This window comes from Struthio camelus, chromosome 3 (assembly GCF_040807025.1).
Source record: "Struthio camelus isolate bStrCam1 chromosome 3, bStrCam1.hap1, whole genome shotgun sequence".
Taxonomy (NCBI): Eukaryota; Metazoa; Chordata; class Aves; order Struthioniformes; family Struthionidae; genus Struthio; species Struthio camelus.
The window spans coordinates 125471984-125487890 of record NC_090944.1 but is presented as its reverse complement, the minus strand read 5'-3'; the positions used below and the strand labels follow the sequence as shown (position 1 = coordinate 125487890).

At 56.3% G+C, this 15907-nt stretch overlaps 1 protein-coding gene across 1 annotated transcript in view; it reads right to left on the bottom strand.

Annotated features, from left to right (window-relative positions):
• ITPKB (inositol-trisphosphate 3-kinase B) overlaps positions 1-9150 on the bottom strand; it is a 67661-nt gene extending 58511 nt beyond the window's left edge. The window contains exons 1-2 of the mRNA XM_068940138.1: positions 9012-9150; positions 5414-6479 (exon numbers count right to left, since the gene is read on the bottom strand). Of these exons, the coding sequence (XP_068796239.1) occupies positions 5414-6322 (909 nt within the window). The 5' untranslated portion in view covers positions 6323-6479; positions 9012-9150. The remainder of the gene's footprint in view (positions 1-5413; positions 6480-9011) is intronic.
• Between the last annotated feature and the right edge of the window lie 6757 nt (positions 9151-15907).

Here is a 15907-nt window from a genome sequence, read left to right as displayed (position 1 = left end):
TGTCCTAACACATTATAGAAATAATATGGAAAACATGAGACAGCTGCTGACTATGATTTGTTTTTTTTTTGTTTTGGGGTTGTGTGTTTTTTTTCATTTCAAGGCTCTAAAAAGGTGTAGCTGAAACTGCAAAGTTTCCACTCATCTGGGAACTTAATTTTGTGGATGTCCAGCTTGATACCCAGAGGGTCTGACCAGCAAAGCTCCCCCAAACCTGTGATTCCAGGCACAAGGGGAGGAATCCTTGTTTTTTCCAGGGCTGGTGGCCCTAGGAACAATGAGCCTAAAGCTTCCTCTTGATTCTCTTCCGGCACCTCAGAAATGCTTAATCCTTTGGACTTGTTTCTTTTTTATGAATATTTTCAGCGTGAAACTGTTCTGAAAACAAAATATGCATAAGACAACAGATGCGCCAGCAGTTAAGTCCCTATATGAGGCAGATCTGCTATGTGCCAGGTAATTCCCATGCTGTCAGTCAAGGAGAACGTGAGCAGAGCAGAAACCCATCTCAAGGAGCTTAAAAGTGCTGATGAAAAGGGACTTGAAATGGCACCATTCACCTCCTCTTGGGTTACAGCAGCATCTTCATTTATCCTCCATGGGCAGGGGCCCATAAAAATGTAGTTTATCCCCTGAGGAGGCCATGTGAGTAGGTAGAGGATAACCTGAAGATCAGAGGCGGGTTCTTCATGAGCTCCCCAGGGTGCACAGACCCGACCCAAGAGCACCTCGAGCACTAGCCCAGCCAGCCGTGCGCCGGGGGTCCCTGATCTCTTCCCTGCAGACGAATAAGCCTCGCTGCCGGGTCTGCCGAACGTGGCGCCCTGCAAACGGAAACACAGAGACGTCCACCTCACCCTGCTCTTCCTCCGAGTCTTCCTACAGCAGGGCTGGAGGAGGCTCTAGCCATCAGCAGCTTGCCCAGTGCATTAAGCACCTTCCTTGTGCAGCTGCAGTTCCCTGCCAACAGCCTAGTAATACACACTATTAGAGTAACAGTCGTACCTCTGTGCAACCACGCAGGGTCCTACTCTGCTAGATGTTATATTGATACAAAATTGGTGATACCACTCAAAAGCGATGAGCTCATAAGACAAACATGGTGGGAGGAAGGAGTAAAACACATAAACAGTGAATAACACAAAGATATACATTCACAGGCTTGCAAGCATCGCCGTAGCCATGTGGTCATGCTTTCTATTACACAGAGGCTTCCTGAGCACAGTCACAGTGAGGAAGAGGAATGAAAGCATATTTCATTTGATTGATTTTTTTAGGAACAAATCAGGAGCGCTACGGTCAGCTTACGCCTTGGAACAGCTCAAAGAGAAATAAGCAAGGGTCCCCCCAGGCCCTTGGTTCACGCTATTTAAACTTGGCTCATCTCAGAAAAACGTTGCAGCCACTGGCAGTCAAACAAACAAACAAAAAAGTAGATAAAAAAGAAAAATCACGCCTCAGGGGCAATCCCGTCAGCGTCTCCCGAAAGCCCTTGCCATTTTGCGCACGTTGATGGAAGTCTCTTACTCCAGGCCAGCTGTGCCGCAGAGGGCCAAGAGCTTCCCGGCGGCCGCGCTGCTGCGTGTCCGCGCGTCTCCACGGTGGCTGGGGGAAAGCGGTGGCGAGGAACACGCCGTAGTACCTCGCGCTGTTTTTCCAGGCTGTTTTCCCCCCACCCCCCCCGCCTCTGAACGCTTCGTTTTTCCTACGGTAATTACTTGCCCGAGTTCTGCGTTTCCCTCCGCTTCTCTCTTGCTTTGGCGCCCGCTGATGAGGAACTGACAAGTTGGGGGATATTTCGTTCAATAACGGCAACTTGCTGCAATGAGCAGCGCTCAAACGTCTTTCGCTCAAGGGGTACGGCCAGCTGCCAAGACCGGGGCCGAGCCTCCTGCCCCCCTCGGTTTGTCGGCTTCCCCTCGGGAAAGGCCAACAGGGTCCCCCTGGACAAGCAACGCTCACAGGCCTGTGTTTTGCCACTGGAAGTCAAGGGGAGTCACAGCCTGGGCTTCTTTGAGCTGGGAAATACTTTTTTTTTTTTTTAGGAGCCAGGCCCCTGTCTCAGCCCGCCTGTGCCCCCCTTACAGGAACAGGAGGCGGACGGGCCCAGAGGCTGGGACACCGAACGTCCCCTAGACCCGAAACCTGCGTGACCAGCGAGGAGGGGAGAAACGCTCCCCGCGGCGTGAGGCGCACCGCGACGGGCGACAGCCGCTCTTCGCCACGGCCGCCGCCTCCCCCGGGGCTGGCCGGGACGGGGGGGGGCAGACCGAGGTGCCCGCTCCTTCCCCGAACTGCCCCCGCGGCTGCGGCGGAGGGCGCGGGCCGAGCCCTGCCCTGCGGGCGCGTCAGGCTGCAGCGGCCCCGTCCGCACTTGCCGCCCGGACAGGCCGTCCCTCCCACGCGGCCCGAGAAGTGTACATGGCTCAAGTGCCTTTGAAGCCTTGCAAGCATCAATAAACAAGCGTGAGGTTTCGCCAGCAGCAGCCGGCAGCCCAGGGAAAGCCACAGCTGCACAAAAGCCCTTGCGCCGAGGTTTACGCAGGCCCTAAGCGGACTTGCGGTTAAAACAACGGCAAAGCGTCAAATTGTTCTGACTGTCACTGCATTTCACGAGTCGTTTATAATAACGCGGCAGAGCCACCGTGTCCCAGCACCGCACAGCCCCCTGGGCACCGGTGGGCTCCGGGACAAGCAGCGCGCTCCCCCGGTGGTTTCAGCAAGCCAAGATCGAGCCTGCATCAGCCGCGCAGCCCCGGAGCTGCTCCAAGTCGCAGTGTCAAGGGAGGGGGCCAAACCGCCTCCCTTCCTTTTGCTGGGCAACACGGTCTTCTCGAGATTACTGCCCGCTCTGTGGGCCCGACTGCAAAATAAGTTCCCTACCTGACCTACAAACGCAGCACGGCTCTGTGCCCAGGCGGAGGGAGCTGCCTGCTTTCCCAGGAACGTCCAGAGGAACTGCGATAGACAGCCGGACGTCCCTAACGGACTCGCTACGCCAGACAGCCTCCACAAAGGAAGGGCAGAAGCAAGCCTGCTGTTTCTCGAACCTGTAAACACGCTATGTAGGATGTGCAACGCAGAACGTATCTGCAGCAAGAACGGCTTTCCTGTTGCTCGCCATTACCTCTCTTTCAGGTACCATAACCCTTCCCTGCATCCCTGGCGCTCAGCCCAGGCCCAGCGCGTGGCTGCTGGACTCAGTACAGTGAGGTTGGTTTCTGTCAGCCCAGGTCTCCCAGAAAGATTTGTTCTGACACAGAAGTAGGAGTTGCAGAGGAGCTTCTCACACACTCTTCTACTACACCACTCATTTCCAGACAGCATGTGCTGCTAAAATGAAATAGTGAGTTCATGAAAACTAATGAATGTGCAACCTGAGACTGCTTAAGTAGCTGCCTTCTGTTGTCATTATGGATATAAAAGAAGTTGCCAACCAATATACAACATTGGGTGTTATTTATGTGAATCAGCTTTGAAATACTGGGCATTGGCTCACTATCCCACTGAGAAGTTGACTATACCCTGCCAAAGCCAGTGATCAACCCTGTACGAGACCTTTGGAGCACAGTAGAAAGTATCATCGTAAATTAGCCCAGCTGCTCCTGCTGAGATTATTCCAACACTGAAAAAGAAAATCAGATGAACCTCCTCAGGCTTCACAGACACATTCTGGACCAGATCTTGATCTCATTTAGCCTGGAGTAGTCTCACTGAACCCAGCAGAGTTACTCTGATCTGAGACCTGCTCTGATTTCATTCTGGTCCAGGCCTCTCGGTAGAGCAAAGCTCGTCGGCTCACGGCCAAGCCACGAGACAGGCCCCATGCCCTGAAGGCCACAGGAGGCTTCTGAGAGTCTGCCCGAGCCTCTTGGAAGCTTTCCACAATAGCATCAGGGATGATTTTGCCCATCAATGAATTGTTTTCAGAAGAAAATCAGTAGGATCCATCAACAGCAAGAGTTGTTAATATGGAGAATAGATGATAGAGATTACTAAGACTCATGCAGGCAAAACCAGCAGAATTTAATCAGCAGAAGGATTATAGCAAGTACCAAAGGCAGCAATCTGATTCATCAGTCACAAGCCCTAAGACACAAAACTGTCTGCAAACACAATGAGCCCCAGATTCGTAACTTCATGAACCGTGCTTTTACTCAGCTGCTTCTCCATCCTGAGCAGAACTGAGCCCGAGTTCTTGGAAAAGGAAGAAACAGAGAGAAAAGCAAGGATGTTTATTTCAGACTACTGAGTGTTTTCTAAACCACACTATGTCAGTTCTTCATCATGACACTGATTCCTTCACTCTACTTAGATGTTGCCCCACACTGGTCTTCCTCATGTCATTGAACTTAACAAGAGTTTCACTAGCATGCGTCTACGGAAAGTTAACTATAATGAACCACACCACTGAAAACTGATGGGCCACTGTCACACTTTAAAATTAAGGAGACACTGGGCTGCTTGTCAGCGTGAGGCTTCAGTGCCGATCTCACACCAGTTTAATGTAGCGCATCCTGAGGATGGGAAGCCCACGTGCTGACCTGAGGAGCTCGTGATCACTGCTCCGCACTGGGCCAAGGGGCAGTCAGAGCGCTCCGGATAAACGGTGTGATGGCTCCGAACAAAGCACGCTCTGTGGAGAGCACTGAGATATGGAATGAATCCCCAAAGCGACGCAACAGATCCAGCGTGTGCATGTCTTTGGAGAATGCCTCAAAGCCCTCCTTTCTGAAGAGACCTTTCTGCTGCTTTAGGAGTAATACAACACGGATGCTTTCTCTTGCCTGAAGCCTCCCACGCCGCCCCAAAACAAGGATCCAGAAACAAATGACCTTCCTATAAGAATCTAATACAAAATATGCTTACTTAAACTATAAGACGCCTCACAAGCAAAAAGTTTTTTCCAAGAGGTACCAGAAATTCTAGAGACTCCTGATTCCCTGTGAAATGCACACAGGGCATCGGTGTAAATCTTAACAGATAGTTAGCCCACACAGTTTCAACTCTGAAGAGGAAATACATTCTCCCTGAGGCTCAGGTAAACCCTGGGAAAGCTCCTGGAGCCAGGGAAGCTATGCTGATGGAAAGCTGGGGCTAGTACCCATGTGCCAGCAGAAGGCTGCAGCAAGTGGGTGGCGGTTAAGCGTTCTCGCAGCCACCTTGCCGCGCCTGGGAAGTTTTGCAAGGACCATATAGCCGGCTCTCTCCCGTGAGCAGGCCATCTCCATGCTAGCAACACAGATGAGTTGTTTGTGCGAGGGAAAGCAAGCACCTCCGAGCAAACGTCAAGGTTCTCCACGCAGCGCGGACCTCTGGCGTGCCGGACAGCTGGGCCCCGGCTCTGCCGTCCCGCAGTGGCGCATGCTACCAGCCCACTGCCCCAGCCACCCGGGACCGGCGCAGGACTCACCACTCGAGGCTTCTGCTGGTCCAGGGTCTGCAGGAAGGCGGGCGCCTGGTCCAGCATGCGCTCGGGGTCGCTGGAGATGTCCTCCTCGGACTCCTCCCAGGATGAGGAGAAGCCAGTGGAAGAGGCCGAAGATGACGACAGCTTCCGGACGGGCAGGCTGCCGGGGGGCACGGCGCCCGCCTCCTCCTCCGGGCCCCCCAGGTCCGTAACGATGACGGCGGGGATGCTCCCGCCGCCCGCCGGGCACCAGCCCTCCAGTCCCGCGGGGGCCACCACCACCTCGCCTCGCCGCAGCCAGGGCCCCGACGGCTGCGGGGCGCTGCTGCCCAGCGCCTGCTTCCCGCTCCGCATCTCCATCGCCACCGAGTCCCCCAGGGGGCCCTGCGCCCTGCCGTCGTCAGGGGCCTCGCTCTGCCCGTGCGCCCGCGGCCGGGGGCTGGGGCTGAGTCTCGCGGCTGGCGCCGTGGGGCTGGCGGGCCGGGGCCGGGGCGAGGGCGGGCGGGGGCTGCGTGGCGGGCGGGCGGCGGAGCTGTGCGCCTGGATGTGCGCCTCGAAGAGCCCCACTTTCTGGTTCACCTGGACATTGTGCAGCTCCCGCTGCAGGCGGCGTGCCGCGGCGGGGCCCGCCTGCCCCTCGCCCCCCTGGCTGCCCCGCCGCCCCCGGGGGCTGCCCGGCGGCCGCGGGGGCTCCTCGAGCGGCGGGAAGAGGAAAGCGGGGCCGCGGCACGGCGATCGGGGCGGCACGGGGGCCGGGCTGAAGACGGGGAGCTGGCGGCAGCTGCCGGGTGTCTCCGGGCCCCCGGATAACACTTGTCCAGGGGGAGGCGGCGTCTTGCTCCTGCCGCTTGTCGCCTCGCTGTTGCTATTCATCATCACCAAGCTATTGAGCGCATAGCAGTACACGGCCATAGTAGTCAGCCGGGGCGCGCAGTGGGGCCGCCGCCGCTGCCGCTGCGGCGCTCAGGCTCCGCGGGGCTGCCGGGGGTCTCTCCGCACCAGGACCAGCAGCATCGCCGGGGGACGGCAGGGGAGCTGGCCCAGCCCGCAGCTCCATAAAACGGCTCAGCTGGGGAGAGAGGGAGAGAGAGAGAGAAGCAGTGAGAGCGGCTCTGCGCCCCTCCAGCTGTGCGCACAGCTGGCCCGGCCCTTCCCTCCTCCCAGCGGCATGGGGGTGCCTGTGCCCCGCGGCCCCTGCACGCGCCCTTGACGTGCCACCTACTGGCGATGCAACCCAGCCTGGCCGTCTGCAGGGTCTCGGCCAAGGGGAAGGAGGATTTGGGGCCCGGGTGTTCCCATTTGGCCACCCTCCCTGCCCCCTCGCCGGGGTGTCTTTCCGTGCAGCCGCAGCTGCAGGGTCCGGGAGGGCAGCGGGCGCCCAGCAGCCGTTTCCCCAACACAGTCTGGGAGCTTTGGCCAACCGGTGCGGGCTGAAAGTTGGAAGCTTTCAGGTTTTGGCCTCGACGCTGACATTTTCTGAAGGAAGGAAAAAAACTCCCAACAGCTCAAATTTGCCAGCTTCCTGTTTGTCACCCACGACCAGCCGAGATCTAGTCTCAAGCATGGATTTCTTTTTCACTGACACACGACGGCTACCTGCTTGCACCGCTTCCACTATTTCCTAGCTACTCATGTGCAGCAACGCGGGCTTGTACAGCTGCCCGTGCGCCCTGTCTCGGCACGCTTGCCCCATGCGTGCCTGCCGGCTGGGGCGCAGGCTGCTGCAGCCATCGCCCAGGGCTCGCCTGGAGCCCACGTACAGACGTGTTTTGCTGTTTGCCCTGCCATGGGTGAGCGTGTGGGTGGGTGCGCGCACACGGGTGTGCGCGTGAGGCTGCTCTTGTAGGTGGCTCTCTGCAAGTCTCTGTACTTCTGTAGGTCTTCCTTTGTGCCTGCCTGCTCCGCGCGCCGCCGGAGCTGCAACCCCCCCCTCACGCTGGAGCACGGGGACCCTCTGAGGTCTGCACAAACCGGCTGCCTAGGCGAGCATGCAGGTTTGGGTGCAGACTCCGGTTACGGGCGCGCACGTCTCTGGATGCACTCACGAATGATGCTGCCAGCGGTATCCCTGCGCGTCCCTGCGAGGCGAGAGGCAGCGAAATGCCTCCATCATATAGGCAGCAAGCGCAGTGCCCAGCAACTGCGAGAACTAAAGCCTCCGCATCACTCCAGGCATCGCTCGGATGCAGCAGCAGGGCTTGGCAGAGCACAGCTAGCGCCAGTACCCCCATTCGATGGCTGGGCTCCCCAGCACCGAGACAATCCCAGCAGCGCAGCTCACCTGGCCATAGCAAGCACCTACATGGGGTGCATGGCCAGGTCCTATGTTCAGGGCAGCCCGCTCGGGGACGGGGTCCGGGCGTGGGGCAACCCCCTCGGGGATGGGCTCCGGGATGCGGGGCAGCCCCCCTGGGGATGGGCTCCGGGATGCGGGGCAGCCTGCTTGGGGACGGGGTGCGGGATGCAGGGCAGCCCGCTTGGGCACGGGGTCTGGGGCCGGGGCTGGGGCAGCCCCTTTGGGGATGGGGTCTGGGATGCGGGGCAGCCTGCTCGGGGACAGGGTCCGGGATGTGGGGCAGCCCCCTCGAGGATGGGGTCTGGGACCCGGGTCAGCCCCCTCCGGGACGGGGCACGGGGCAGCCAGCCTGCTCAGGGACGGGGTGCGGGGCAGCCCCCTCGGGGACGGGGCGCAGGGCAGCCCGCTTGGGGATGGGGCGCGGGGCAGCCCCCTCGGGGACGGGGTGCGGGGCAGCCCCCTCCGGGACGGGGCACGGGGCAGCCAGCCTGCTCAGGGACGGGGTGCGGGGCAGCCCCCTCGGGGACGGGGCACAGGGCAGCCCGCTTGGGGACGGGGCACGGGGCAGCCCCCTCGGGGACGGGGCGCGGGGCAGCCCCCTCGGGGACGGGGTGCGGGACCCGGGGCAGCCCGCTCGGGGACGAGGTCCGGGGCGCGGGGCAGCCCGCTCGGGGACGGGGCGCGGGACCCGGGGCAGTCCGCTCGGGGACGAGGTCCGGGGCGCGGGGCAGCCCGCTTGGGGACGGGGCGCAGGGCAGCCCCCTCGGGGACGGGGTGCGGGGCAGCCCCCTCGGGGACGGGGCGCGGGACCCGGGGCAGTCCGCTCGGGGACGAGGTCCGGGGCGCGGGGCAGCCCCCTCGGGGACGGGGCGCGGGGCAGCCCCCTCGGGGACGGGGCGCAGGGCAGCCCCCTCGGGGACGGGGCGCGGGGCAGCCCGCTTGGGGATGGGGCGCGGGGCAGCCCCCTCGGGGACGGGGTGCGGGGCAGCCCGCTTGGGGACGGGGTGCGGGGCAGCCCCCTCGGGGACGGGGTGCGGGGCAGCCCCCTCGGGGACGGGGCGCGGGGCAGCCCCCTCGGGGACGGGGTGCGGGGCAGCCCCCTCGGGGACGGGGTGCGGGACCCGGGGCAGCCCGCTCGGGGACGAGGTCCGGGGCGCGGGGCAGCCCGCTCGGGGACGGGGTCCGGGGCGCGGGACGCTGGGGGGTGCTGGGCTGCGCCGGGCCCGGGGCGGCAGCGGCAGGGTGGAGCCCGACGGCCCCGCTCGCCGCCGCCTTGCCCTTGCCCTTGCCCCGGCCGCCGCTTACCTGCGAGCAGGCTCCGCGCTCAGTGCGCGCCGCCCGGCAGCGCCCGCCGGCGCCGGCGGCCGCAGCGCGCTCCAACGAGCATCTCCGCGGGCGCGGCCGCGCAGCCCCGGCGCCCGGCCGGCAGTCCCGCTCCCCGCCCGTATTTAAAAACTGCTTTCCTCTCCCTTCGGGGGGAGCCGGGCTGCTCCCTTCACCCCCCTCCCCTTCCTCCACCCGCTTCCGCGGCGGAGGCTGCGCGGGCGCGGGCGGCTCCGCGCTGCGGCCAGGTCCGCGCCGCGGCGCCGGCGCCCGCTCCCGGTGCGGCTGGAAACGCGGAGAGGAGCAGAGGGAGAGGAGAAGAGAGGAGAGCGGAGGGAGGGGGTAGGAAAGCAGGAAGGAAGTTGTGAGCCTGCCTGGGGTTGAACTCAGCGGAACAAGTTTCTTTTTTTTTCTTCTTCTTCTTTTTTTTTTTTCTCGCTCTCTCCGTGCTGCTTGGCAGGACCGCTGGAGGGAAACACTGAAAAAAAAAAAAAAGTTTCCATTGTTAACTATGAAAAAAAAAAACACCGTGTCGGCCTCTGTGGGTTAAAGATACACGATCCATTTTCCACTCCTCGCCTTAGCGTGCAACGTAAGTCTCGCTGCAACCCTTCGCACGCCTGAGCCGAGCCCTGCGCAAAGCCAGCCGGGGGCCTGGCCGTGCAGCGTCGGGGTGCCGGGGCTCCCCGGCCCTCCAGCACGCCTGCCGGGCAGTGCTGCCACCGCCACCAAAATCTGCTTTAGAGGGGCACACGGGAGAGAAATCCTCCCGCCGTCCTCCTGTAACCTCTGATTCGCTTTCCAGCCTCCCTACACAGAGTGCCTGTCGTAGTCCTCCCCTGCGTACCAGAGGCAAGACGAAGGACGGTCCCTATGTCCATAGGTCCAAAGGCCTAAAGGTCACCGATGTCCCCATGCTGCCTGCTCGAAGGCAGAGGCATTTTGCGCAGCATCCCCTTCCTTCTAGACACAACTTGGTCCTGACCCTGCCCTGCTTTTCATCGCGCTGGTCATTCACATTAGTCCCACGTTAGTGCAAAGCCCTCGCTGCCAGGCTGCATAGCTTTTGGCAGGCACATCGCGTCGGTGTAGGCGACCGGCAGATGGGAAACGCGGCAGGCTGGAGCTGCCGGGGATGGCCAAGGGGTGTAAGCTCTCACGGTCACTTCCAGCAGCTGAGGCTCTGCCTCAGGTTTGCACCTAAACGCGTTTAGGACAAAGGCCGTCCTTTCTGGTGCAGGACAGGCCACAGCCAGCACTTTCTCCGCTCCTGCAGCCCCCAGGCACGGGTCCCACTTGGCAGAAGGAGCAGGCTCTTGGCTGTGATACAGCATGATTTTTGTATCAAGATAACTCATTGGAAATAGTTGTCAGCACTTCAGGAGAGCAGGCACTGCAATTTGTTCTCAAAGTAGTAGTCAAGGTCAAACCCAGATGGCTGTTTTGGGGTCGATTTGGACTGGCCAAAGGAAAAAAAAAAAAAAAAAAAAGACCTGCAATTTGTCTTTGCTGGGATTTCACAGCTAGGAATTTCCCTTCGAGAGGGAACTGGTGTTACAGCGGATCAGCTTTCTGTAATTAAGACATAACCTCTAGAGTGTAAACAGGGGCAGGAAGGTCTTTGAATCTGCAGAGGAAGGTGTGGATTGCCAATCCCACAGGCAGACAGAGAGAGACACCCAAAATGAGCTTATGTTTGTTTTTCCACTAAGAGAAATGTTATTTTGAATTCAGTGCAGGAAAAGAGATTTTTAGACTCTTTCCACTCAAATCTGTTCCCTCGGTGTCTGCGCTCAGCTAAGAACTGGTCTTTCATGAAATGAAGTTACGCGATCAGTTCTTCTCACAGAAGTGACCCCACTGAGTATAATGGTGCTATTCATGGGAGAAGCTTACTCATATGTGCGACTATCTGCAGATTTTGGTTGTTTGTAGCTCCCATTCCCTCATGTCTGCACACAGACATCTAAAAATAGGAATGTTTGATAGAAATAATAAATTCAGGAATACATGCAGATTAACACATATCTTCCTTGCTAAAACAGCTTCACTATGCTATGATAATAGCATACGCATGCACTTCCAAGCACTACTACGTATCTGCGTGTGTATGTTTTGACCGTTTTGGAGGGTTGTTTAGATAAAAGGTATTTACAACAGCAAAACCACAGTGGGTGCTTAAACCCTTTTCTTAAAGTCACACAAATTCAAGCACCACCTGATATTCACGCCGATGTGCACAGAACAGGAAAAAGGAGTGAATTCACTACAGCGTGTACACTGATACAAAACTCTCTAACGGAGACAAGGTCTTAAAATACGGCAGAATTTCACCACGTTCCTGAAATATGTGATGTCCACAGCTAGACCTGCTCTCTGGGTGTCATATAAAACATCAGGCTCCTCCTAACGAAAGCGGCTAATAAAAGCGGAAGGAGAAAAAAAAAAAAGGTGCGGGGATAAATCGCTTTTTGGGACGAGTAGGTACAGGAGAGAAATAACTGTCTCCAGATTGGACCCAGGCAACGGTCCACGTTATACAGTGAAGAAAGAGCAGACAGTGCGCAGCGCACTTGTTTCCAATCAAGTGGAAACGGAGCGTCTGAGGACAGCCTCAATGACAAGCACACATGGAAACAGGTTGCTAGTCCAGTCAAGGAACAGGGATGGAGGAAAGAAAGCAGACAGGTTTCTTTCACAGACGCACGCGGACACGTTCAGACGTTAGCAGCGCTGTAGCTGGTGCACGCAGCCGAGCAGGCCTCGCCGCCGTGCCTGCGGCACCATTGCGGTAGGTGGTGTACAAAAAGAACAAAAAGATGGTCCCGCTCTGACCCGCTTGCAATCTCACCACGGGTTCTGCAAGTAAAAACGGTGATTCTCCGTCCCAAAAGATCTTGCTTCTGCTTAAGTCAGTTTGATAAAGATGATGCTCTTCATGTGAATTTACACTTCCTGTTTCAAAAGAAAATGATTGCGGTGCTTGAGGATACTGAAGCAGGCTGGGATAACACTGTAATACACAAACACTTGATCCAGCAAACTTTTGCATGGGCAACTTGTCCTTATTCCAGAGAGGCCATCAAAATGAGCAGGATCTTCCACTTAGGGAGGGCATGTATGCACTGCAGGGCGTATTCCCGAGACAAAGCGAAGACAAACACTTGCCCAAGGGCATGGAGCTGTCCTAGGTGTGTAAAAATCTCCCAACACACAGCCTATAAACGTTTCGAGGAAGAACTATCACAGCTGCCAAACTGAACGGCCTCCCAGTGCCTCTACGCACTTGAAGGAAGATCAGTTAATCATCGTGCCTTATTTAGAAATACTCGTTCCAAATAGAGCTGTGCCCAGCAAGCGTGAGCAGCACACGTATGGCTCAGCCGGGCTACGGCCGCCGCGCGCCGGGCCCCGCGCCGCCAAGCGCTGCCGCGCGGGAGCTGTTCGTAGGGCAGCAGTATGGGACCTGGGGCGGGCAGGCGAGCGCTTGGGGGAAGAGGGGTGACTGGGGTGGCTATCGGGGCCCCAGAGAGCTGCACGTGGGGAAAGAGATCTGGAGAGCGGCGGGAGGGCGAGGGTCTGGGTGGGTATAAGGCTGCAGGGTATTACCCACGGCTGCCGGTGGAGAGGTGGCTCTGGCAGCGAGGGAGCCGGCTGGGCAGGCAGGGGGGCAACGGGCTGCCCAGGGAGCGTACGTTACGCTGCAGGGGCAGCACGGCCAAGGCCGTTTCACGGCTTTCAGCCTCCGCTGCGGGCCCAGACAACTTTTTGCTTTGACTCCCGGGCGCAGCTGTCCAGGACTGGGGGATCCCTTGCAAGACAAGGTGCCTTGTGAGTCGGCCAGCGTGGGAGCACAGCAGGCCTGGCCTTTGCTTCCTGCACCACCTTCCTCTGGAGCTGGTCGCCGACCTGGTCCTTATCGCAAGGCTTGCCATGCTGAGCCCCGGGGTAGTATCTAAAAGGTTGCCCTAAAGCATGAAGACGATGACTGCGACCCTCTCCTCTGGCCCAGGGATGCTCTCACTACATCGCTGCGAGGCGCCGAGGCTTGGGAGTAGATGCCCCAAGACTGGGGCGTGCTGCAAGTCTCGGCACTTTCCACCACTCCAGGTGCACGGCATACTTCTCTGACCTATCTTCCTTAGCAAGAACACAGAGAGGCAGTATACTGATTTAGAGAACCCCTTCCCCAATCCAAAGCAAAATAACAAGCAAACAAAACCCTGCCAAAACAAGATGCTGTACTATATAAATTCCTCCTTTCATGGGGAGGGGAGAACAGTTGCATGACAGATGTAGACACACTGTCCTCTCAAATATTTGGAGGCACTCAATTAATACGGCGCGGGCTGCATTATAAGGATGGAATAGCGCAGAATAGACTACGGTCTGCTTAGTATCAATTGAATTGTAAAAGCAAAACAGAAAAAAATCATTGAACTCTAATCATAAAAACAACTACAATCCTAAAGTATACTCCTCCTTCTGTTCCTCCTTTATTATAAGAATCATTTTTTAAATTATTACCCTCTGTCAGTTTTTGGACTGGTTGGATAAGACAGCCTTCGGTGTATTTTACAGATGAGTTCTCCAAACTGTCACTGTTCACCTGGTTTGGCACCAGAAGGACTCTCAGCATCCTTGCAGTGGGAGTTACTGTTCTACGGCCTTTTGTCACCAGTAAGTTGAATCTTACAACCATGTGAAATGTAGAAGTAAATGGATAAACATAGAATAATTCTATAGTCAGCAAACTTAATTTATGTTTATGTCAGTGTGACAAAGAATGAATCTGACTAATATTCTACAAGTAAGAAAAAATCACAGAAGACTTGCGAGGAAATACAAGACTGAAGTATGTGCTGAGAACAGGCTACTGTTCAGGAAGGTGACGGTCACAGGAATGGCACATTTCTGCTCTGCCTAGGCTGGGTGGGCAGGCGAAGCAGACGACTCAGGGGGTTCATTCTGCACCAGCCCTTTTGCACTGCTTCAGTGAAGAAATGGGTCAGAAAGCAGCTGTTTTCCCCAGCTCTCAGCTAGGTCAGAGCTAGTCAGGTTAACTGGTTATTTGCTCTCCTCCTTCCTATCCTAGAGAAACACGTCTGATGGCAGAATTCAGGACTGACTGATTAATATTTTTTGCACCAGCTCCTGTGCAGGGAGCAAGCACACAGGGCTCTGCAGAGGCACCTGTCAACGTAATTTAGGGCATCCTGTGTACTGCACCCATGTCTGCCTGAGCTCAGATGAGCTCGCATGCCCCCAGACTACAGAGGAAGCAGTCTTGTTCTCCAGGAGCCTCCTCCACACATTTCTCCCTGAACCTTACCTCGTGCTGCACCAAGTGATATGCTTCGGTGCTGCAGAGAAACCCAGCCAAGGATCTTGGCAGTCTGCTCCTGCCTCCCTCCCTGCCTCGCCGTGAGGGGTTAGCAACATGGCCTACTCTGCCTTGGTTTGCCTGCCTGTGGAAGAGGCAATACCTGCTGAGATGTCCTCTGTGTGGCTGTGATTTGCTTGAAGTTTCAGACTTAGGGTCCCTGGAGGAAAGGATGCATACATGCTATACCTCCGTGCACAGCACACACAGGCAAAGCATTAGTGCTGTGCTAAGTACATCAGGCTGGTTCACAGGCTGTAGATTTTGCAGCTCGACTTTGGACAACTGTTACAGAGCTCAAGAGCTTTAAAATTATGTACGGAAAATATTATGCGCTACATCAAGGAATTACATACACACGCAATACACGAGACAGTTTAGGAACCCTATCACAAGCACAAGAAGTTACCATTCGTCTCGATGCAATGCATATATACCAGCGCTACCTTTATTTTTCCCTCAGCTAGTAAACTGCTCAAGACGAAGATAGGAAGGTCTAATGTGAATGCACACTGGTTTTATGTCTGGGAATGCTCATTAGTTTCCATGCTACTAAACCTGTTTTTTTCCTGGTGCCAGAGAAGAGCCCAGCTCTGAAGTCGGTGTGTGCCGTAGCTGTGCTCCACTGCTCTGCAGCAGGGCCTTGCAGCACCAAACTGGCCCATGGTTCCTATTTGCTAGTAATAAGAACACAAACACATCTGCCTGTTTGGGGAGTAACCCACGATTCAGCATGAATATTTTCTTTTTTTGCACAGACCTAAGAAGAAGCACTAGGAACACATGAGATGTGTACTGTTATATTTTACCAAGGTTCAGTAAAAATTAAATTAAAAGGGAAACCTCTCACTGTTGGACCCTAAGGCTATTTAAAGTTGTACCTAAGCCTGTGGGCATAAAACAATGCGAGTTCAAATACTGCTTCGCTGTCTGAAGAGGTTTTTCCTATCCGTGGGTCAGAGTTATTCCACTAGACTGCGACCACATAACCATAATTGGGCAGCTTTGCATTTGTTTGACATAGCTATGGCCACGGCAGGAAGAAGACAAGCTATTCTTTTTTAAGTGTGCAGTATGTCACATACACTCCTTTGGGTTTTGCAGAATACGATGGGGATATTCAGTGCTCCGGGACTGTGAGGTTCCACTGCACCTTTTAGGGATGAGATGAACATGAAATAAAAAAAAATGCCGTCAAAGTTTCCACTCTGTAATGAGTGATCTGTGTGTTTTGAAAAACTGGGGTAGAGAGGGCACTGCAGAAGACTTCATTAGTAATTTTAAAGCCCATATTGGGGCATATTTAACCTAAAATAAAGCATATTGGCTCTCTCCCAGTATCTATTTTTGCATTCATCTGAAACCCTGTGGCATAATAATATATTTTACGGATTTACCAAAATATTTCTAATAAAGTACACAGAAAAAGGACAGATGTTTACCTTTGCCCGTCCTTGTCCCTGTGAAAGGAAAAATCCCCAACTTTGAATGAGTA